We start from the raw sequence: 25192 nt of genomic DNA on the forward strand, positions 1-25192 counted from the left end.
CCGAAATATCAATAATTGAACGTTTTAACTTGTAAGTGATTCCATTTTTTATTGATTCAATTATCTGGACAGAGGACGTGAGTTGGTACTTTGGTAGTCGCCAAGAATTTCTCAATGGACATGCTGATTTACTACTATTTGCTAATTCTTGTCTCTTCCGACAGCCCACCTTTTTTGCAGGAAGGAGTTGGGCTCTGAGTAAGTCCAGCTTGATCTTAAGTGAAGGTACAAAAAAAAATCCTAATCAACACATTGATATTTTTTTCTTATATATGATGCTGGTTCCGGTTCTAATTATAAGATCTTATTTGGAGTTTATGAATAATGTCTCATATTTAAGAACGGAGTTAGCAATACTAATATTACATCTCCCTCTCGACTCATTTAGCGGAACCAGTGACAAAACCGACTACACTGCCCTAGTCGACTTGTCAACCTCAACCATCATTTTTGGTTGGGAAAATGTCATTTAAGTCCCATAACGTGGACTTAATTTGTAAGAAGTCTCGAGATATTCTAAAATTTGTTTTCAGTCCCCCTATCCCTATATGAAAATAAGTTTAAAAGTAAAATGTTCATTTTGCTAATCAAAATTTTAGCAAGAAGAAAATGGTTGATAGGAGTTTTTAACAACTGCATGTATAAAAATTTACAACAAAAAATAAGAAAATAGCAATTGAAAATATGAAAATTTATAACAAATAATGAAATATTAACAACTCTGCATATGAAAATTTGCAACAAATAATAGGATATTAACAACTCCACATATGAGAATTTATAACAAATAAATAAAAGATTAACAACTCTACATATGTAAATTTACAACACAATAGAAAATAACAACTGCATATATGAAAATTTACAACAAAATGCAACAAATAATAGAGGATTAACAATTCCACGTATGAGAATTTACAACAATAATTAGAAAATAAGAAATGAAAATATAAGAATTTATAACAAAAATAATAGAATATTAACAGTTCCACATATGAGAATTTATAACACAATAGAAAATTAACAACTGCATATATGAGAATTTACAACAAAAAATAGGAAATAAAAACTAGAAATATGAAAATTTATAAAAAAAAATAATTGAATATTAACAACTATATATATATGAAAACTTGCAACAAACAATAGAATATTAAAAACTCTACATATGAGAATTACAACAAATAATTAAAAACTGAAAATATGAAAATTTGCAACAAATAATAGAAGATTAACAACTCCACATATGAAAATTCACATATAATAGAAAATTAACAACTACATACATGAGAATTTACAACAAAAATAGAAAAATAATAACTTATTTTCGTATTATGTTATAAATTTCCATTTTTTTAGTTGTTTTTTCCTTTTTCTTTGTTATAAATTTTCATATATGCAGTTGTGAAAAGCCCTAATCGACTCATTTTTTGCTAAAATTTTAATGAGTAAAATGGATATTTTACTTACGGACTTATTTTCATTTAGGAGTAGGAAAACTGAAAACAAATTTCAGAATATATTAGAACTTTATTACAAATTAAGTCCACATTATAGGAGTTAAATGACATTTTCCCTTTTCGGTTTTATTTTTTCTAGAAAATCATGGTACCTTGAATGAAATTTTGGTCAATCGTCACTCAACTGCTTGTCAAGAAAAGCTAAAGCTTAAGCGTAAGCTGAAAAACAAACGGTGCTCCTGCGATGGCATTTGAAGTACTTTATGGAAGGTTAAAATACGGGGCTAAACCTAGAGATAATAAATTACAGCTTACAAATCGTCGTATACTGAAACAGCAAATGCAGAAGAGATTGAAATATTTCACCCATCCAATTTCAATTTCCCGCCACTGTGCGGACTTCCTAACTTCCCTAAAATTATATAATGCAGAAAGTAAAATGATTTTTAGATGGATTAAACAAAAGCACAATTACTTATATTAAGTTGACTGACGAGTTATGTTACGCAAACTTCAGGATTGTAGAATTCTTAAAAACTTTCAAAATTAAGAAGATAAATTATATAACAACCACCATTTATAGGACATCATATGCATTGAAGTGAGTATCTGGATAGAAACCAAATCACGATTTTAAAAGTATTTTTATGGAATACAAAATAAATATGTAAAAGAATTTGTCTCGTTTAATGAAAAAATACTTTTTAGAAACACTTTTTTACTCAAGATTATTTAGGCTTACTGTTTTTGCTTCCTGGGGTATCTGGCCCAGAGTTTCATTAACCAAGCCCAATAGTCATGGGGTACATACAACTGCAGCACATTCTTCCCCTCTCCATTGGAATATTTTTTTACCTCCTTATTCAGGTGCTGCTTAATAGAGCTAGTCCAACCGGTCAGCCTACCAAAAATAACAAGTTAGGGTTAGCCAAAAAACCAACTCATCAATAAACAAGCATTTTCAACCCACAATACCAGGCCCGTAAATCACCGCAGGTTAGCCTGCCAACCCGTAGGCTCCATCATTTCTTTTTTAATTTTTTAATTTTTTAATAATTATCATTATATTATTATAATTATATCTTATCTAAAAAATTTTAAAAAATACCTATATAATTTATTTGGTGCTTTCAATCAAATATTTTCAAAAAAATAAAAATTCTATCATATTTTTTTGGATATTGTATAAGAAAAAAATATTAAAAAATAAAAAATTTCAAAAAAAAGAAAAGAAAAGAAATTAGTGTTAGTAGGTTGGCGGGCCAACCCCCAACTCAACTTAGCGGCCAACCCATCTTCAAACGAACCTTTTCAACCCGACCCATATAAGTTCAATCCGCCACAAGCCAACCCACAATCAGCAAGTTGACTCATATTACCAGTCCTACTACTATATCTGGTCCATTCAGTAATTTGGGATAGAACTGGAAGCCTCCGATTTAGACATGAAGAATGCAGAGGGACAACTAACTGTTCAACACTTCAACATAATCCCAAGAGAAAATCCAGATCCAGGTCGAATTGCAGTCTTTCCCGCCAACTTGTATCGTATTGAACTCTGCATGCAGGTAAACATTTGGGATGCTTCTCACCAATGACAAGGCTAGTCTCTCCCCATCCCTTCAGAGGCCCATCAATAACTAGTTGAATTTGAATGTATCAAAATCCTACGAGGTCTCTTGATATAATAACTAGTGCAGCACCCCGCCCACTACACATAGCTTATGTGTCACAGGGCAAAGAATTAAAAAGGGTACAATATGGTAACAAAATTACTCAGTGTCATTCAATTTAATCATACTAAAAGCTTCTCGTAGATGATAGCTTAATTGTTGACCATACTGTATTCTAACGGTGGGTTGAAGGATGAAAGAACGAAACTACTTTGCCACAACATCTGTATCACGAATTATCTTCTTTGAAGGAAGAACAATTGCAGCTACTGGTCTATCTTCAAATCCACCACCTTCATCAATAATCAGCCTCAAGCCATTCACATGGAGTTTTGCATGATGACCACTAACCACGACAGTTGGACTTGCACTTAGTTCCTACGAGAAAATAGAAGCTAATTACTAATTAGAATGAGTTGAGGTAACCAAAACAAAGTTCACAAAAACAAAAGAGAATGACTTTTAACAAAATTGCACCAAGAAACAGACAACATTCTGTTTTGTCGTACCAAGAAAAAAAAAATACTTCAACCAAAGAAGCAAAAAGCAATCACCTCTGGTATATTCCACACACTGTCTCTCCCGCTGAGAGGCACTACCTTAGGCACCCGAGTATCCCGGGATTTCAGAAGTTTTAATTGCTCGTTCACATCTTTCCCTTTTTCCAGACCAGCATGAACAGCAATCAACTTGCAGCTTTTGATTCCATCATCGGTCTCAACACAAACTTCATCCTAGTCAAAAGGACATCATGATCCACAGAGATTCAGTAGTTATCTTAATATACATCAATTTGCAATCTCAATAAGGAACCCAGTGTTCCAAGGAGCAGATGAATAACTCGCAACCTAAGTCAAATGATGAGGAAATTGTCTTGTGACGAGACAGAAAGGCAGAGAAGTCGCACCTCTTCATGGACCCAGACTAAGTCAGCAAGAAACTTCTTATGCTCATCAGGAACTGCTTTAATCAAATCTGTACGCGATCGCAGTCCTTCAGTCTAAGGAATAGAACGAAAGAATGTACAGTTTCAAAGAAAGGGCCAGTCACAATTCAATAGCTTATAGCAGTAACAAACCCGAGCAGAGCATAATAAAAGTAACTCGTCTTCTGCATTACACGAGTCGCACTGTACGTGCACAATATGGCTTATCAGACACAACTTTATGTGTGTGGATACATTAATTGATTGAATTGTGTCATAAAAAGAGCCCCGCATCTACATCAAGTTTTGCGGACACAGTTGACCTAACTGATCATCCTTCTAGTCCATGTTATAAATCATTTATAACCAATTCACACACACTAATAAAACAGTTAAAATCATTAAATTTATCATAAAATTCGAGTGATTTCAAATGTTACCTTTACTAATTATATTAAACTCCAACATCATTAATACTTATTCTCTCACTACCCTTATAAAATATGGTCATACAGGGGAAAAAATATTTAATGCTCCTGGAACTAAACAAAAGCCTCGTAAAAAATAAAAAGTACCAAAAATAGTTGTTAGCTGATGACTTACATAGGGACTTAAAAGAATCGAAAATTTCGTAATGCCAATGTCACCGAAATGTTTATAGACTCAAATCAGTTCAAAACAATCAAACTTCGTGATTGATAAAGCAATATCGAAGCAGTATCAAACCCATGAAAGAGGCCAAAGCTAGCAAAACGAGAAGCATACCGGCAGAACCATGAGGAACCCCATAAGATTCAAAAGTGGGTGCAGCATCATAGATGGAACCCTTATAATCAATGCCCTTGGCTGTATTGTGCTTGACCTTGATTGAACCAGCCCATCGCCTCCCCTGAAGATGCATATTTTCATAACTATCACCCTTGTACCATCCTTCTCTATCCTCACTGGCCTCGAACTCTTTCCAGGTGTCGGAGAACTTCGAGCCATCGGGCGGCGGAGGCAGAAGACCTAAAAAGGCGGCGAAGGCGAAGTCATGGTTTCCGGAGAGAAAGACGTGTTTCTGATTGGGGTACCTAGAGGGCAATTGAATCAGGAAATCAATAACTTGACAAGTATCGGGACCGCGGTCGCAGTAATCTCCCAAGAAGATAATGATGGCAGATTGAAATAACGAAGGATCGATTTCCTTTTCGAGGTTAGACCACAAGTTTTGGAGCTTGGTCATGTAACCATGGGTGTCACCTATGCAGCAAACTACCCTGGCCATGGCTTTCCGTCGATACAATCAATTACTGACCGATTTCGGCTTTCGATTTTAATCCCATCCTTGCGGCTTTTAATCTTATTCGGAATCCTTATTTTTAATATTTACTCGTATCGACCCAGAACCTTTTCGTAATTATATTATAATAATTTATTAAACAATGACGATTTCAGCTTCTTCTTCTTCTTCTTCTTCTTTTTGACCTGATGCCAATTTAAACAAGACCATCATAAATCATAAATAATTAAATTTATGGAGCCGCACTCATTTAGATACTCGAATTCTTTATTCTGTTTGGCAGAAATTTATTCTGGATTTCTGTTTATGCTTTTATTACAAGTTTTAACTTGAACTTTTTATATCATTCCATTTCCATCCTCCTTTGGCCTTCCCTGCACTCCAACAACTAATTTACACAGTATTCAAGTCAAAAGCAAAAAGCCAGTTGACAGCCAAATAAAATCGTGATACGCCTCGGCAGTAGATTAGATTTTTCTTTAAAATTAAAAGGAACATGGAAGGTCGAACCAAGAATGGACCTCAAGGTCATACGTACTCTTTACTTGCACATCTGCACAAAAAATCCTAAAACCAGCGTGATTGTTGCAGGCTATCTTCTTTGATAGTTAAGGAACTTGATGCCATAGGCAAACACGAACAAGAAGAGAAGAACCCAACCAAGGTGAGCGGCTGCAACTACTGGAAGGAAGTCATAGTCATAGCCGAAGCTTTCTTTTAGGAATTGCTTCAATCCCATGCTTCCAGCTCCTGGAATTTCCAATTCTGCATTTTTGTCCCCTACTTGGGAGGTAATTAGGCCGTAGAGGGTCCATGCAACCGGAGAAGCCCAGTAGTACCATCTCCACCAAATAGGGATTTGCTGTAATATTGGACAGCATTGGAGTTACGCATGCAAGCCAAAATAGTATCAGATTGTGAATTACCGAAATGGTGGATCCGTCACTTACAGTCCTAGGAACAAGAAAGCCAGAGAACAAGTTCCAGAAGTTGAGGAAGAAGGACATGCAAATGGCAGCAATTTGGTGTCCCGGAGTTAGCGCCACGATCATCATCCCATACAAGGTGAAATAGAGGAAACACATGAGTATGAAGTAGAAGAACCAAAAGAATTTGCTTGCCTCCCATTCGAACCCGATCATGGAGTAAAGCAGGAGTGTATAAATGGCTGTTTGAATTGCATTATAAACTGCCTCTATCGCCACCTGCAGGAAGTATGCCGGGTACGTAACTCATATATACTACAAATCTGCGTCTTTAATTTGTTCATATATTTAATGGATGTAGATCCTTTCTCATTTATAATTATACCTGACTAAATGCATAAGGTAATGCGGAATACATCCCAGCTGCTCTTTCACGATAGAAGACAGTTCTCTCAATGGCGACAATAGGCTGCACTGCGGAAGCGTTTGTGCCTCCAAGGAAAAGCACGGCAGAGTACATGGCCCCCAAAAGATTCATTAAATCTTGTTGTTTGTGCCTGCCAAACATTTAATTTCACAATATAAGAATACTACAATATCAACTTTTTAATTAATAATCTGACTCGATTCAACCTTACACATCCCCTCATTTAAATAAATGAGATACTATTTTATTTAAAACATATGGTTTCAAAGTAAGATCAAACCACCAGATCAAATTATGGGACACTAAAATTTACAAGACTAGTGGAGACTAGAGGTGCCAAGCTAATATCACTCACGTTTTATTGCCTTTACCCCAGAAGATAAGACCAAATAGAACTCCAATCACAGTTGTCATGAAAAATCGAACCGCATTGTACTGTGGATTTCTCCAGTAAGACCAACGCTGTTTCCAAAAGCAAGCTTTACACTGGACCAAAAACGATTGGGAGTTTTGGTTTCGAAATACAAGTCCTTGGAACCTGGTGCTGGAGTACTAAGCTCCTTGATAAGTTCTTGATTCCTCCTGAAGAAGAGTACAAAGATGCCAAGAGTAGTAAAGCTAAGATTCAGGTCACATGAACATGAACATAATAGCAGGACCATTGGGGGGGGGGGGAACTTACTGGTAAAGGGAGGAGTTAGCATAAATATCCGCAAAATCTATATTTTGTCGTGACTCAATTGCAGGGGTGCTGATCTCAAGCATCCATGTGGCTGGATTATAACCATCCTTAATTTTAGGAACCCCAGGGATAGCCTGCAGTGGATTAATATAGTTATAATGTGAAAATTTCAACCGTTGAAGTTTTAATGCAGCTCATATTGCTCAAAGGTCAAAGCAGGAATCCGAGATTTGAAATTTTTTTAATCATAAATTTACAAAAGCTTCTACACTCACTTCAAAATACTCTATAAGCTTATGTGAGTGATGACCAAGAGGTCCACCATAAATCACTTGTCCACCTCTTTTCATTAGAATTAACTGTAACAACAATGAGATCAGAATTAAGCATATACGACAGCGGACAAAAATCGACCAAAGGAAAAACAGACAAAATGTCAGTGGTCTATAGAGGATTGAGTTCAAATTACCTCATCAAAGGTTTCAAAAATGTCTATGCTTGGCTGGTGAATTGTACACACTACAGTTCTCCCCGTATCCACTGTATTTCTTACTGTCCGCATTACAATTGCAGCAGCTCTAGCATCAAGGCCAGAAGTTGGCTCGTCCATGAAAATGATTGAAGGGTTAGCAACCAGTTCTACAGCAATAGTCAGCCTTTTCCTTTGCTCTGTTGACAAACCATCCACTCCTGGGAGACCCACTAGAGCGTCTCTTATTGGATTAAGCTCAACCAATTCCATAATTTCTTCAATAAACATCTACATCACCAGTAGAACACGAGTTAGATCATTATTCTAATGAAAAAGAACAATGAAGATTGTGTTGATTGATTAAGGCCAAGAGAAAAATGATTGTTACTTAAACTCACCTTTCTTCTTTCCATTGTTACACTTGAAGGAAGACGAAGCCATGCCGAATATAATACAGACTCATAGACAGTAACATATGGAGAATGAATGTCATTTTGTTCACAATAGCCGCTAACTCGAGCAAATGTTGCTTGGTTCTTTGGATAACCTGAGATGCTGATACTTCCTTCAATATGCCCACCAGTTTTTCTTCCAGCTAACACATCCATGAGTGTTGTCTTCCCAGCACCGCTAACACCAACAAGTGCTGTTAATATGCCTGGCTTGAAAGAGCCACTGACATCTCGTAAGAGTTGAAGTCTATGCTCTTGAATTCCTCGACTCTTCATTTCCTAACAAAAACAAAAAACAGCAGCAAAAATTGGTACGAAAAATTAATTGGTCTAAAAACAAATACTAAGCTTAAATTGTCCATATAAAGTTATGGCTGGAAGAATTCACTGTCTAGAATGGTCACGCACTGCAGGCATATCCACGTAGTAGTTCACGTGATTGAATGCAAGTGAAAGGGCCTGAAAAGGAAGAACCATTCCTCTTTTTGGTCCTTGACCCAAAACATTGTCAATTCCTGAAGAATTTCTCGCAATACCTGTGATCCATCAGATAGACATAAAGCGATAATTGTCATTGAACTGCACGAGAACCTTGTGCTAATGACATTCTCTAAACATCAACAAAGTCTCAGACCTTCTGTGATATGTCGTTCGGCGGCTGACTTTTTATCCTTCTCGTCAGCTTCATCCAAGATGACTGCTTTTGAATCTCCCAAAGCTGAAATTTTGGTTTTGACATTAATATGGTTATCGGTTTACCAAAATTGAATATCCCACCCGGTATAAAAATATAACTTACGATTTAAGTAAGCCAATGCCCAAATAAAGAGAAGGTTGAAGAGAAGAGAAAACCCAAATAAGGCACAAACGCATATCCAAAACCAATAATCGTTTGTGAAGAAGCCTCTAGATTGAAGAAGTACTTTTCCAATTGTCGGTGCGTCAAATCTGAGGTCTGTATTTGGCTGCATAAGATTAAAATGGTATTTAGCAACGCTAATGTTCTGGCACGCAATTTAAGTGAGTAAAAACTTTTTCCCCCCTTTGACAAATGCATGTATGTAATGTTATGTTGGCACTAAAGAACCATGCGATTGAAAAAAAGGTTGAACTTTAACCTTGCTCCATCTCTTATCAAGAAACTCGTTTATGGCAAGAGCATTTTGACCATACATCATAGGGGATACGTAATATCCCCATATCATCCATGGTTCTATGTCATCTGCAGCCATAAAGTAAAAACTTATTTAATTCAAATAATGAAAAACAAGCATAGAAGAAGAGTATGCAAAAATCCACAGTATAATCACAATATTAAAGTAAAAATCTCCTACTAGATACAAGATTTCTCAGAATTTAAGAAGTGATCAGTGACTTACTTTTGGAAACAATGAAACCTCCCAGCACAAAAACTATTAACAAGGTGAAGGTACCCAGTGTATTGGCAACAACTTGTGTTCTTCCAACTGCAGCAATGAACCGGAATAGCGAAAGAGCCATCTGATGAATGCTGAAGAATGCCAAGAACTGGCGAAAAAATCTGAAGAAATAAATGGGTTTACATGCGCGTTGAAAAAATTTGTTCATCCGTGAAAAGTGCTATCATTACCAGAGCCAAAAAAGGGAAATTAAAAAAAATAATTAAAGAGAAAAGTAAATTCATTTAATTACCTACTAGCCTCAGGAGCGAATCCAATTGTATAGTACGTAAGGATAATCCATATTCCCGATTCCAAAGCGGAGAGAGGGATCCTGAGAACCGAGATAGGTAACCCAAATGCCCAAGCAGGATAGAACAAGAAATCCCTTTGCTTGTAGAATACAGGAAGCCTGAAAACAGTCATGGCAAGTTCTGCCATCCCATTAAACATTACATTTATTAGACTGAAAAACAATGCTCCAGAGAACTTTTGTCCTCCTTGAATGGTGCCCACTTGCATTTCTGTCCTAAGAAACACAGTGAAGGCAATGACAGACATAATCGTTATTTGTGTCGTCTTGAATATGTAAACGAAAGAACTTCGTTTCATAAGCAACCATTCTCTGGAAAAGCATGCCTTAAACAGTTCCCAATTAGATAGACCATACTTTTCTGTCACTAATGCTGTCGGGTGGGCTTTAGACTTGTCATAAGGAACCCGAAGCTCAGCTGCAAGCTGCTGTCCTATGTGGAAGGAAGTGAAGGATTGAGCAAATTCAGGGACAGAAATGTATCTGTAAGGTTCGTTCTTTTTAAACCAATATTGTTGCTGGTCTTTCTTGGACGTGACTTCTTGCAGAAAATCAGCAACTCCTTTCCTTTCTGGACATTTGAAACCCATGTATTCGAAAAATTGTAGGACATTCCGGCGTGGACCTTGGTAGACGATTTCACCTTCCGACAGAAGGATAATGTCATCGAAGAGATCAAATGTCTCTGGTGCTGGTTGTAAGAGAGAAATTGTCATGGTTATATCCATGATATGCACCATTTGCCTCATGAACTTGCAGATTTGAAAAGTGGTGGAACTGTCCAACCCTGTTGATATTTCATCCATAAAGAGTGCCTTTGCCGGTCCCACCAACATCTCCCCTGCAACGAATTTTCACAAAAAGCAGTTAGTACAGGACAATGCTTATGTACAAACCATTCATCGGAAATTTCCTGCGCCACTGTAAGAAGGGCTGAGCAAGTATTACCTGTCGTCACTCGCTTCTTCTGTCCCCCCGATATTCCCCGTCTCATCTCATCTCCGACCATGATATCAGCACAGATATCCAATCCAAGAATCTGTCCGAATTCAACAGAAATCAGCGAGGGCAGAGGCAATGGGGGGAAAAAAGAAGAAAAAACAGAGATACAGACCTTGATAACACAGTCTGTGACCAAACTAGTTTTTTGGCCTGACATTGAAATGGCCTTCATGAATGCATCAATATCAGGGTCGGGCTTAATTCCCTCTTTTATCTCTCGTCTTGAAAGCTCTGCCAACATTTCATACCTGGTGCCCACACCTAAACAGCGTCCAGAAAAATCCAATGTTTCTCTAACTGTCATTTCTCCATAGTGAAGATCTTGCTGACTAATATATGCAGAGGTTTTTCGAGGAACAAATTCATTTAGCTCATGACCACAGTAAGTGATACGCCCAGAAGACTGTCAAAAACAAATAACTCACTTAGTGGGAACTTGTAATGAAGGAAGAACAGTAAAAATCTAACACATAAAGAGAATGTCATGAAAAAAAGGGAAGCGGAGAAAAAATACATTAGAGAAACAAAATAGGAATCGAACCTTCAAATCTCGGTCAAGTTTCCCTGCAAGTGCTAGCAGCAATGTTGTTTTGCCTGCGCCGGGGGGTCCGAGAAGCAGGGTCATCCTGACGACAACGTATCAAAGAGTTATCAGTCTCAGATTCCATAAAATAAATTATGGAAGAATTGAATTTTTCAACTGATGAAAGAATTTTTTTTTTTTTGTTAGTTAAATAATGAGGCAGCAGAACTCGAATTCGCAGAGGCAACTGTGGTTACTAGCGTATCAAAGAGTTGTCAGTTTCAATGTTGATGCTTTGACTACCTTGAAGGTCTGACTATTCCGCTGACATCTTTCAGAATCTGAATTTTTCTCTTCTCGGACGGGGCAAGATGAACAACTCCCAGGATACTCTAATCGTGCACGATAGAAAAATTAAAAATCATTTCGGATTTTAAAATTCAACAAAATCACGAACTGGGTTCCAATCCAAGGATTGTTCTCAATTATATCAGAAAGTAACTACCTCTATAGTGTTCAGAGTAGCATTGAGCAGGGTTGGAAGTGCCCTGCTTCCAACGTGAACATCTCCCTCCACGGACAAATCCTCGTACCGTACTTCAATTTTCGGAGTTTCAATCCCAACCCTGTACAAACACCAACGGAGTTATTCCAATCTCGCAATATGGGTGAATTAATAAGAACAAAAGGGGACAGTAGTTATATAAACACCTATCAATTCTGTCTCGTAGCCTGCGAAGGAATGCCTCATGATCTTCATCAATCAACTTTAGTATGTTTTCCATGATAAGCTTCTTCTCCTGCATGCCAAGCTGGGTAATATCAACTTCATCATGCACAACGTTCCCATTATCGAGCACTTGCTTCAGAATGCCTTTTCTTAGCCGCTCAAACGTCGGCAAGCGCTCCACGGCGGCCCACTTGAGGTCCTCCTCGTCATCCTCCTGCGTGTGCCGATCACTCCTGCTAAAAGCATCCGGCGGCGGCGTCCACACATCCCTGAAACTCCCCGATGCCCAACTTCGGCCACTGCTGATCGATCGAGCCAGATCATCCCCCGCCAATGCTGACGCCATAAGTAAATGGATCTGAGTAACAAACAATAACCGATTAAAATGAAGAAGAGATCATAAACTCGTCACGCAGGGAGCTCTGCCTGGGGGGTATTGAGAATGGTTTAAGTGGCTTTATGGGAAAGTGAAGATGAAAAGGAAAAGGGTGGAAATTTTGGTGGGGGGAGGATGGGTATATATATTATATAAGTTAGAATCTGGGTGATGTGGATGGTCACTTTCTTTTGGCGGTTGTCCGCATGGTTTGAATGCTAATCATGCTTTGTGTTAAGCGTGATTATTATTGTTCTTGACGTAATTCACTCATTAGTCCCCTCGCGCAATTTTCTTGAAGTCCGTACTATTTTGTTCTAAGCCAGCACTCTGCCTCACGAGGTGGAACTATTATACTGTTCATAGTTGGCTAAATAAATTATTTAATTATGTATATAAATATATTAATGATATTATAAATATATTATAATTAACTAACTTACCTAACTTTCTTAATCTAATTAAATTAGTTAAATAAATCTTATATTAAATACAATAGTTAAAAATTAGAAAGGGCGAACTATGAGGATTTGATGATATTACGTTTCTTCTGTGCCATGAAGAGCAGGGCCTTAGGGGTTCTCATTTCGAGAATGATTTACATTTTGGTCAAAATGTGAGTACTTTGACGTCATGTGTCTTTTTTGAGCACATTGCACAGACAATAAAAACCAAAAAGCCCTATTCATCTGCTTTTTTAGGGAACGCCCATCACCTTTCAAGAGTTCTTTCTTTTTCCAATATCTGACTTGGCGCATCTATATTAGTAAGTGGTTTCTATTTTTTTTTTATCTTAATTATAGTGTTTTCATAAATTACCAATTACTGGATGTCTTTTCCATATCTTTGACTCTTTTGTAATAAAACAATAGCAACATTTTTTTTTTACCACCTTTCCACTTTATTTCTTTACTCAAAATCATCGCCTATGGGTCAATAATTAGTTGTGTACGTCTTATTACTTTCAGTTTTTAATATAAGAGTCATTTTAATTTTTAATTTAATTTTAAATATAAGATCTCAATCTACTTTGTTTTTCATATTTATTTATGTTTTTTAAAATAATTCTTGTAATAGTTGCACATGTTAACGGTCCTCTAATTAATACACGTTATTAATAAAGATATTTTAAAAAAATAACACCTATTTATTACAAATAATTAACTTAACAAATTTTTTTAATTAACTTAAATTAATCATTTGGCTCTTATATTAAGAACAAGAGATAATATACACATTGCATGCATTGTGTGCATATATATACATACATCCATATATGTTATGTTTTTATTACACCATAAAAACTTAAATATAAATCACTGCCCGCGTTTCATGTTTTTTTTTAATCACTTCAAGTATATATAATATTTATTTTTGTTTCTTTATTTTTTTAATTTTAATTAATTGGATGTTGTAATAGTTTTCACGAATTTAAACTAAATTGTTTTGACAAAAAAAAAACCTAAACTGTAAACGAAAAGACAAATGCTACCGTGAACATCACAAGATAAACAAGTTTTATAAAAACATTCAAATTAAAAGACAATATCAGTCAAATCAGAAATTGGCAAATTGATTAAATATATGTGTGTATAAATAATATTAGAAAATATCATCATTCCACGTGGCATGCATGCCCTCATTTTTTATTATAATAATTTCCTTTCAAACTCTAATATGCTGACTTGGTATTCTAGAATCTCTACTTTTAACCCCCTACTTTTTATATATTATATATGAATGCGTGATATTTTAATTTTAAAATACTACTAGCACGTTACTCTTACATTGTAAGCTAAACCAGCGTCATTTAATGATCATTCAACTATATTTGAGAAAGATTCTTCTGGCCCTTTCTTCTTATATTTTCTGCAATCTCTTACCATATTCGATAAAAACGTATAGTCAATGTTATTATTGACGACGGATATAAAAAAAATTTTTAATTTTTTTTTTTTTTGCACTGGTGTGTAGTGGACAGACGGTTTAGTTCTGTAAATGAAAGTGAGAAAATAATCAGACCACGATCAATGATTAAAAAAAAAAAAAAAAAACATGCGAATACTAGTATCTATACTTATTAACCTTCGAGCTGTTTTATGTTGCCAAATTGTAAAGTTACATATTTTTGTATTTAAATTTTCCTTTTTGTTCGATATTGGTCTCTATTTTGATGATTATCTGCTGCCTAATCTGTGTTCTAATTGTGACAGAACAAGCAATCAAATCAAACTACCTAATGAAGAGAGAACCTGTCGCGTTGTATACTAATGTATAGAGCAGGTATTATGTTATATATTGAGAGGTTAGGTTAATTTGAAATCTCTTTTTTTTAATAATAAAGAACAAAAAAGCCTTTAAACCGCCAAAAAAGAAAAAGAAAAGTTAAGCTTCGAATCAATACAAGTAATCGAGGTCAGACAATAATAAAACTCCAATGACACGAATTTGAGAACATTAGAGCCCTGTACCAAGTTTGAAAATAAACCCCGACATCAACATATGATTTATAAATAGTGTGAGATCTTGTTTATTATATATTTGTTGGCGGTAAATTAATGTTAGTGCATATATGGTTTTGGGAAAGTGAGTAAATTTTTTTTGACAGTTGGAGAAGATGATTAAGAGCTGGTCCCGCGTCCAGCTGGATTGAAGAGTCAGTATTGGGTTAATGCTGGTCATAATTTTTTTTTTTCCTGTTTCTTTACCAACGGCCATAATTTTTTTTTAAAAAAGTAATTTAGTCGCATAATCGCATTAGTTCACACATTTGAGGAAATAAAAGTATAAAACAGTTGACAGGCATGGACCATATCAAGACAAGAAAAAAATAATACTCCTTCGGTTTTTAATATAAGACTTAATTTTTAAATTAATTTTGGTCCTAAATATAAGATTTATTTATCATATTTATCGATTTTTTTTAAATTATACCTATGGATACTCTTTCAATCATAATCAAGTAGAAGAATAAGAAAGGATATTAAGGAAGATGATTATAGTGTTTAAAAAAAAAAGTCATATTTCTTATAATTAACTAACTTACCTAACTTCCTTAATCTAATCAAATTAATTAAATAAGTTTTATATTAAGGATAGGAGGAGTAATTGATATATTGCATTTCTATTTACGTGCTTGTGTGAGTCAAGTTCCATTATTTGTCAACTTCCATTATTATTAATGGATATACGGGGGAGAAGAAATTTATTTAGTTCAATCATTCAGTTCTTGAATTTAAAAAACCTGCGATTTTATTCCTGGGTAAAAAAAAAAGAAGCATGAAATCGATTCACTAGCCACTGTCACACATTAATATGCGTTTCAAGGACTGATGAACAGCAAACTTAAAATGTTCAGGGGCTGTATTTTTTAGATTAAAAGTAAGGTGGTGTTTGGTTTTCCCGAAAATATTTTTTAAATAAAAACTCTTTTGTGTATTGTAAAATTATTTTTGAAATTATGGTTTTGTTTGCCCTCAAATACCTAAATACCTGAATGAAATAATTAAAAAATATACTTTTTAAATTTAAATATTAAATAGTTAAAATATATTTCTCTGATTCTAAAATATATAAGGATCTTATATTTAGGACCGGAAGAATATATATTAACATGAAAATAAGACCCACTATCAAAGAACGCGCTTTTCTTTGTATATAGATAAACAATCAGAGACGTAATAGGATTGTGCACTCAAATACGAGTATTAATTAAAAGAAGGAAAAAAAAAGCTATGTTAAATACTTCAAACAGTAAGAATCTCGAGTTGGGGTTTTAATACAATCGTGTCAAAAATTTGGTAGCCTCCGAGTCAATCTAAAATATCCTGAGTTTCGATAAATCCTCTAGTTAAACTATTAAAGGGAAATATAAAGAAAATTAATGTCTTGGCAGCGTAAACATCGGCATTGTCAGAAAAGGGGCAAATTTTCGATTTTCTGATTTGGCTTGATGAGTGAATTCTGCCGCCGATAATGCAATTATATATTCTGTAGATTTCGAATTCGTCACTCTGGCATCACGGATGATGAAAATTGATACTGAAAAAAAGTATTTTAAAATAAAAACATACTTTAACTTTCGTTGTTCTGTTATCGTGCTCATCTCATCGCAATACATTACTATAATTAAAGGAATATATATATTTGGACGAATAAATTATATATATATTTGTTTCCTCTGGCGTCATAATATTGTTCATAACTACGTTACCTTTTTCTTATTTTTATTTTATTTTAATGCATCCACGATGCCTTTTGCTGGCTGACTGCCTCTAAACCAAGTCATTATGGCAACAAGCTATACATGCATGCATCTAGTAGGGTATCTATTCTCCAGCTGTTTTTTCCATCAATTGAACATTCATTCATTTCTGTAAAAGTAGAGTCTTCTTTAGCTGGACCTAGCATCTTTTAACATGATTAAGGTGGTTCATTCTCTCTAATCCACCCACAAGAGTTGCATCAGAGGCACGTGAATTTTCCAGATTCAGCTCATAGACAGAAAATGGAGCCTAGTCATATTGTAATCCTGCAAACTTTGGAAAACTTTTGAAATCCCTTAGCCGCACGATGCAATCGTAAATGTGTCCCCGCAACTTGTTACAACACTTGTCAAAATATCAATCATTACTTCTGTTGCCAAAAAGTGACACAGTTCGATTGTTGTCGGATTGCATATATTTGTCACTACAGAGTCACACGACACTAACACTAATGAAATGCCATCCACTTCACAATATTCGAGTGCCACCGTTCTCATCGACATGACATTGAGGAAAATCACCAGACAATATGGTCGTCCCACAAGCAACTCCAACTCTCAAGATTTCCGTTAATCCCACAAGGGATGGATCTTCCATGCCCCCAACTAAGGAAGGAATATAGTCTGGCATGACTCAATTTGTTCAGTTTGCTTTGGTGCTTTTCATTGCAAGGGTCGTTGCTGCGCCACTCAGGTCTCCACCTCTCTTCCTAGGAATACGTTCAAATGAGTGTGTCATCCTGCTATGTAGCATCAATTGGAAGGTGACATTGCAATAAACACTTGACAATGGAAATTACGCAAACAGGGGACCATAGTGCGAATACACGGGAAGACATTGATATTGTGGTCTATGCCTGCTTGAGAAAACCTCACTGCTATGAGGAAGCAACTTCTTAGTGATGTCATTGAGGTAAAATATCAATTTACTTAACGACTTAAAGACTATAAATCTGCCTTCAAACTGGCTTAGGTCACAAAGATTTGGTACAGGTGTGAGCAAAGTGTACCAGCTCAGATCATCTATGTCAACTACGAAGCCTATCAGATGTTAAAAGATGCAGTTAACTGTTTATCACATTTTATCGCCCATATAGCCACAACTAAAGACACGAATCAGTTCTAAGAAATCCACCCTAGCTTTAGACACCAGAAAGAAGCCAATCAGTCACCACTCGCACAACCCCTACAGCCACAATGAACACACTCGACAACCTTCTCCTCCCTGAGGTTAGTGGGCACTCGGCAAACACAAGTAGTCCCAAAGTTGTGATCCCGTGGTTGCATGCACCTCAAGCAACATAGACGCTCATAACCAGGCTGCAATATAGACAACAATCCAAGTAAGTTAGCAAAAGAAGGAAAAACTACTACTGGTATTCTAAATGGGTGCCCGCCTCATCTTCGGATTTTGGTTGGTAAAGATATTTTTGGGATTTAATCCCCCTCTTATTTATTCGTAGTTTAGGCCTTGGCCTTCTTTTGTACCCACCCAAAAAAAAGAAGAAGACAACAATCCAAGTAATTTAAGATTTAAATAGAATTCTCAAATGAGATAAAAAGATTATTTATCAAATTCACCATTATCAACGTATTTAGAGGTTACACGTTGAGAACAGTATGAATGAGATAAAACGGGTTGTTTTCGTTATTACTCCGTATGCTTTCATTAATCAATGCTAGAAATATGATAGAGTTAAACTTATTTTCAGTAAAATAATTGCATCCTCAAAATCATGCCACTGGAAAATTTTTAACCACCAATAATGTTTACCCTATTGATCATTAAGCATCACCCTGAGCACATAACTCGCAGTCACTCTGAATGAATACTACGGAGCTTCATACAAATCCACTCATTAACACATTATGAGAGGTACCTTCTTCCATTTGCAATTAGATTGCGGTCAGCATATCCTTGCTCTATACAGAATTCATACAATTCCTGAGAGATTTCTTTCCTGCGGTAGAGGTCAAATAAGTAGCGGCTCTTCTGATGAGAAATCTTGAATATAGGCCACAGTGCCTCACATTTTCTTTTTCCATCGTTCGGATCACTCTCAGCTTTAACAAGATTGAAGGGTATTATAAAACCGTTAGTTTCATAACATCCCAAGGGAAGCTTATTAATACTTGTCAAGGCGTCATAATATTATAAGAGAATTACCCTCTCTCATCTTTGCTTGAAGTTCATTGAGCGTAGGCTCAACCAATTCCCACCCTTCAGGATATTTAATGCGGTTTGTCTTTACCTTAGGCATTTTTATTTTGCTATCTGTCAAATGAAAACATGAAACCAGAGAATCGGTTGACATTTTTTCTACAAGGCAATCAGCAATGTAGATATCAGTTAATAAATAAATAATAAAATATTAGAAATGGATGAACTTAGTACTTCACATACAAATTGTCATAGGGAAAACAAAATAATGCTCTACTGAAAAAATTCATGCTTAGACATCATTAGCTCACAGAAGAGGAATCGTATTGCCTGCAATGATACAAGTTTGCAAAGTGTACCATATCAGCAAAGTAACTCTTCTCTGACCGGGGAAAATAACTCCCTAGGTTCAAATGCCTCTAATGATTACTCCTAACTAATCTTAAATTATCCCGATAATGGAAAACAAATACCAAATTAATAATCATCTTAACTATAAAATATCCAATGTCTTTATTTTCTCAACTTGACCACCTTGTATTCAGCCACCTCATGTTATTCGGAACAACAGTTCAAGTTAACTCTCTTTGACGGTATCCTCTGGGGACAAAATAGTGCAGCTCAATTCATTGTTTCAGATAATATCTTATTCTTGCTTCTTCCTCGGTAATATATGTTATTTTCTTCAGTCTCCCAAACGCAAAGAATGTGCCATACATTCCAAAATTTGGTTATAAGACATTAATCACGAAAACGTATTAGTCCAAGAATCAAGATGGTTAACTTGATTATGTGACCGCATGTACCAGAGTTATTAACTAGTGAAAGCCGTCTCAGGGACAAGCGCTAAATTCGCTTAACTCCCAGATATTGGGGGGGGGGGGAGGAAAGAAATGCAAGCTTGTGAAAGAATGAAGATAAATTCGTGAATTAGTACGGCATAATGAGTCGCCAAAAGTTATAATCGATCTGACATTTTACTCTTAAGAAATAAATCTTAAATAAATATAGACATTACAGAGAAACAAGTAATTTGAGAATTAAAAGAAGCTTAAAAAGAGCACAAAAAATTAAAGAAGGACACCAAGATGGCGGGAGGAGGAAGAACCAATCAGAAACTGGAGAATCGACGAAAGAAGAAGGGAAAGAGGCAAAGGCCTACAGAAGCATGAAACGCTGCAAACTTGCGCGGATTACTGGCGCTATCAGAGGGCACAGTGCAGTGAAGTGAGTGAAGCCTCAGGACGTCGGAGACGGAAAGCAAGTACCCGCCTGCCCCAATTCAAAGCGCAGCGTTCTATTCGCGGTTTTTTTTGGGCCATTGGATCTGAGTTATGGGCTCCCTGGCCTCAAATGTTTTTGTGCATTGCAAAACATGAATCTGTCAAATGAAGCCTAATTGATGGACATGAAATGCAATTGCCATGTTTTTTTTTTTTTTAATTCAAAAGAAGGACGCAGCCTTAACTAGAAATTTAAATAAATGGGGACTAATTCCCAAACAATCCCTGTCAGCCAAAGTTCGTAGATGCATCGGACAGCTATCCAAAACTCCTGTTGGGTGTAAGCCTTCTTTTGACAACGCATCAGCTAAAGCATTTTGGTCCCTGTTAATCGAATAATCCAGTCAAGCTCAAGCATTGATTTAATCCAATTGCCAAGTTGTGTATGCTCATTGACCATTTTTCATGCACTTCTTGTGTTTGGTAAACAAAGTAAGAGATCATGATAATCATATCTAATATGCTTAGCAGTTTTTCTATTTAGCAGAGATAATAAAGTCCGGCAAGCAACTTTAAAGCCTACGAATTGGACCAACGGCTTGGGGCAAAATTTCTTATTCCTTCAGGGTTAAGTCCAAGCAAATGATGTTGGCCCAAAAAAATAGCCGCAGCAAACGAATCCACGCTTCCCTTTTCCACCACATTACTTGTTCTTCAAATCAATCAAATACATGTGGTCAAACTAAGCATAAAGATGCTTCTTTTCCTGTGTTAAAATTCAGCCTCAGCCTCTTCCTCTTTTTTCGATTATTATTTTCTTTGTGAACGTGATACAAAAAACGAAAAGAACAGAAACAACGAACAAAAAGAGAAAGGGAAGATAGGGAAGGGAACCCTGCAAGCGAGCATCTAATCAATGCATACAATTATACAAAAAGTAGAACAGGGTTACCAGGAGTAACGGGATCCCTCCGGCGCTGAGATTATGAGCAGCAGAGCATTGCTTGCCTTGACAGTCCATATTTATTTTTCATTAATTTTAATTTTTTATGACGCCTTAAAAATAAATTCTCATTCTTCATCTTTTAAATTTCCAAAAAATTATCAAAAACAACAAAACAAAACAAAATCATCTTGATTTATTTCCTCCTTTATTTACTTTCCGGGCAAAGTTATAGCCACCACCCAAGATAGCTCTTTTTACTTGCATATCTGGGTTAGAGCGCTATGAGATAATGAGAAGTGTGACTACCAATGGAACCCACTATTTCTCGACATGCAGCAGGAAGAGAATCCAAACCATTTACGACTGTATAGCCCGTAATGACTCAGAAGTCAGAACTATAATGATGACGACAAGATCCACTTCCCAGTGACAATGCTCATTCAGTGTCTGGGCTCCACATCAAGAATTAGGGTACGTAGATGGGGACACTGGATGCTCTGTGCCAAAGATTTCGATAGATGTGAGCCACGGGCGCGTACCAAACAACAGTGTCATTTGATTTATTTCCTCTCATGGCCATATCGTCTCTGTTCGGCTTTGAACAAAACAAACAGAAAAGACAAATACATTCAGCAACGTGGTCGAAGATATCTCATTTACCGTATTTGCCAGTTGCCAGGCCAGCTAGTGTAGGTACTTGCGCCCGATAGCCAGTGTCGGCATCGCGAGCTTCTGGTTTATTCTCTTCTCGATGGGCCGGGGTGTAAAATGCTACCATACAAACTTTGCCCCGCCTAACTACGAAAATTTTGGATCTAGGGAACTTTCGTTCCTCTAGATGCGAACATCGAGTTGTAGCCATGTATGAACTTCCTGTGCCTTAAAAAGACATACTACGCCGTGACATAATCAAAACTAATATACAACACAGGCTTACATATCAGTGACATCTCGATACATGAGGCCAGGAACAAGAGAAACCATATCAAGAATGCCACAATCACCGAAGAGTCTTCTCTTCAGAACAACTCAAATTCCACATGTTCTCCTGTTGCTTTACACTCAAAATACTTGCCCTGTGAGGTGATGTCTGGAACTCCAAAATCACAAAACTCCGGAAGCTCTGGTGGGGGAGCACATCGAATTAATGCCCAATTAAGGCCCTCGAAAAAGGGATGCTGTTTAATCTCAGCAGCTCCTTTCTCTGAACCCAAACGGTTTTCAGGTTCTTTAACCAGCAACCCTCTTATGAGATCCCTGGCTTGGAAACTCACAAATGGACTGTCAGGAAATCTGAGATTCTGCAACACCACATTCGCTAATGTTTCTTCGTTATTAGAACCTTTAAAGGGTGTTCTGCCATATAAAAGTTCATAAAGAAAAACGCCAAAGGTCCACCAATCAACTGCAGCACCATGCCCATCTCCTTTGATGATCTCAGGTGCCAGGTATTCATGGGTACCGACAAAAGAATTTGATCTTGCGTCAGTAGGTTCAGCCACAAGCTGTGGCAAGGATCTGATCTGTGCAGCCAGATCGGCTTTTAATTTCCTTGTTTTTGCAGCAGCAGGTAAGAATCTAGGGCTGAAGCATGAAACTTGACAGGATGGTTCAATGCAGAATGGCTCATGCAACTAGATCAGTCATGGCACAATGACCAGAATCCTTGCTGGATCAGCATCAAAAGATGATTTCAGAAGCGTTGGGCTGACATCACACCTCAGTGACAGGTCAAAATCTGTAAGCATTATGTGTCCATCTTCTCGAACAAGAATGTTTTCAGGTTTCAAATCCCGGTAAACAATTCCAAGCATGTGCAAGTACTCTAATGCAAGAAGGACCTCAGCAACATAAAACCTGCACACATAAAAGATGGATTATCAGCATAGAAGAACAGTTCAAGTGATAATGAATTTTAGAATATTAGATCCAATTATTGATTTAATATAAAGAAGAGGGATCCAGGTCAATCTATAATAAAACACTGGTTGGTCAATGGCAGATCTGTGCAGGTAACCTATTATTACCAAATTTTAATCAATATTCAATTCAATATTTCAACGACTAAACAACCCTTTTCTTTGTCCATAGTAGCAGTACTTGCAATAAAGGGACTAGCCCATACTCAAATTAAACATCGCAGCATTTAAAACTAAATGAAGTGGCAATGAGTTGCTGGTGGTTTGTTAAAGAAGACCAGGTTGGGCTATACAAGCCTGCAGGACCAAGATGGCCCACTTTTTTTGGCTTGGCCTCTTGGTCAATTGCTTATGCGCAGCCCTACTTGAAACGTTTCCAAAGGAAAGATGCAAAGGCAGAAAAAGCTGTGACATGATATCTTAGAAAGCCCCATCAAGCAGCGATCAAAGAGTTGCTGGGAGGATTTCATCATCTTTTTTCTATCCGATAAAATTTACTTAAGGAATATAAAGTGTCTATTTCAAAAATGATTGGATGGTAACAATACATGACTCAAGAATTCATAAACCAGAAATGGAGTATACATGACCTAGACTCGTGCAACATTCAACAATTCATATTTGATATAGAAAACAATGACCTATGTACTATGCCGAAGATACAAGTCAAGACCCTATTTACTGCAATATACAGATGAAATATAACCATGAAGATTGGCAAAAGCAAGCTAAGAAATTTAACCAGACTAGTTTGTACTGTACCAAGAGTTATTAAGGCATCATATGAAAGCATTGAAGTTTAGTATGGGGGAGGTTAACACACAATTTGATGGATCATAAATAAAATGCTGACTTTTGTGCACCAGTCTTTAGTATCATACCTGGCTGCTGGCTCAGTAAAACTTCTACCAGGCTGCTTCTGCCGCAGAACATGAAGATCTCCACCTGGACAATATTCCATGACCAGACAAGACAAGTTATCTGATGTGAATTGAGCATAGAGTGTGGGTAGAAAAAGGATGATCAAGAATCCTTAATATGTCCCTTTCAGTTTGAGCCCTGGAAATCTTCTTCCTTCTTGCCAAAATTCATTGTCCATGACCTTGATGGCAAATAAGCAATTTGTGCCGATTAGTTCAGCAAGATATACAGTTCCAATGTCTCCACAACCAAGTTTCTTCAAAAGATTGAACTGCCTCAAGCCCAAGACTCCATCCTGCATGTGAGCTTGACGAATGGCTGCCCACCTAACATCCTTTGACATGTGAGGCCTATTGCCACAACTAGCCCCGCTCACATTGCTCTCATCACTGGTACTTGTACCACTACTGCACTCTTGACTGCTCTTTGAGCTTTGTGAAAATTCCAGTTGCTCTTTCAACCTGGCATTCTTTTTCACTTTTGCTACAGCTTTGCTTCTATTACAGTTAGTTGATGTGGGAGCAGATTTGGTTGCACCGTAATGTGCATTACTTGACCTTACTGCATCTCCAGGATTGGCACAGCCTGGTGCTCCACTATCTTGGCTCTTTTCTTTACCTGTACTCTCTAAAGTGCACCGACATCTCTCACAAACCAGCGGAGCTGTTCCAGGTACTAATTTATTATTCATTTCATTTGACGTAAGAACATTTGGAGCAGAACCAGGATCCTGCTTCGGTTTCTTCTTGTTCAAATTCTTGTTCCTTATGACTGATTTGACTGTGCGGGGGGCACTGTGGGTCCGTCTTACCCTATTTCCACTTACTGAAGAGGATGTCGATGAGGGAAGAAACGGCTTGCAACCTCACTTTTCGCCCGACCTTTGACGCAGATGCTTTATTTCCTACTTTTTTTGGCACAGAATCACATTCAGGCAACTCTACTTTGCTTCCATCAGTATTAGAAAGAGATGAATTTGCAAATGTTTCTATTCCTGTTTGAACAGAACCTGATTGCTGAGGCCGAAACCCACTTTTACTTGATGAACTTGCCAAGTCAATTTCCATTGATGAGGACGCTGTATCATTTTCTTTAGT

General features: G+C 36.7%; 1 protein-coding gene and 3 pseudogenes across 2 annotated transcripts; all 4 read right to left on the reverse strand.

Moving 5' to 3' along the window:
- Positions 1 to 3109: 3109 nt before the first annotated feature.
- Positions 3110 to 5370, reverse strand: LOC114752485 (uncharacterized). 2 transcript variants are annotated; one of them, XM_028941224.1, is made up of 4 exons: positions 4824 to 5370; positions 4041 to 4108; positions 3733 to 3867; positions 3110 to 3511 (listed from the first exon to the last, which is right to left on the reverse strand). In XM_028941224.1, exons 1-4 carry the CDS (start codon positions 5323 to 5325, stop codon positions 3341 to 3343), a joined length of 876 nt encoding a protein of 291 aa, XP_028797057.1. In that variant the 5' UTR covers positions 5326 to 5370; the 3' UTR covers positions 3110 to 3340. The 2 variants fall into 2 exon arrangements, with proteins under 2 accessions (XP_028797057.1, XP_028797056.1); XM_028941223.1 differs by having other exon boundaries at positions 3688 to 3867.
- Positions 5371 to 5932: 562 nt separating this feature from the next.
- On the reverse strand, positions 5933 to 12631 carry LOC114752484 (ABC transporter G family member 39-like; annotated as a pseudogene).
- A 5398-nt stretch (positions 12632 to 18029) lies between these two features.
- LOC114752487 (protein BUD31 homolog 2-like) lies at positions 18030 to 20309 on the reverse strand (annotated as a pseudogene).
- Positions 20310 to 22131: 1822 nt separating this feature from the next.
- On the reverse strand, positions 22132 to 25185 carry LOC114752483 (serine/threonine-protein kinase KIPK2-like; annotated as a pseudogene).
- Between the last annotated feature and the right edge of the window lie 7 nt (positions 25186 to 25192).

Source organism: Neltuma alba, unplaced genomic scaffold (genome assembly GCF_004799145.2).
Source record: "Neltuma alba isolate B1F8T4 unplaced genomic scaffold, ASM479914v2 tig00007404_pilon, whole genome shotgun sequence".
Lineage (NCBI taxonomy): Eukaryota > Viridiplantae > Streptophyta > Magnoliopsida > Fabales > Fabaceae > Neltuma > Neltuma alba.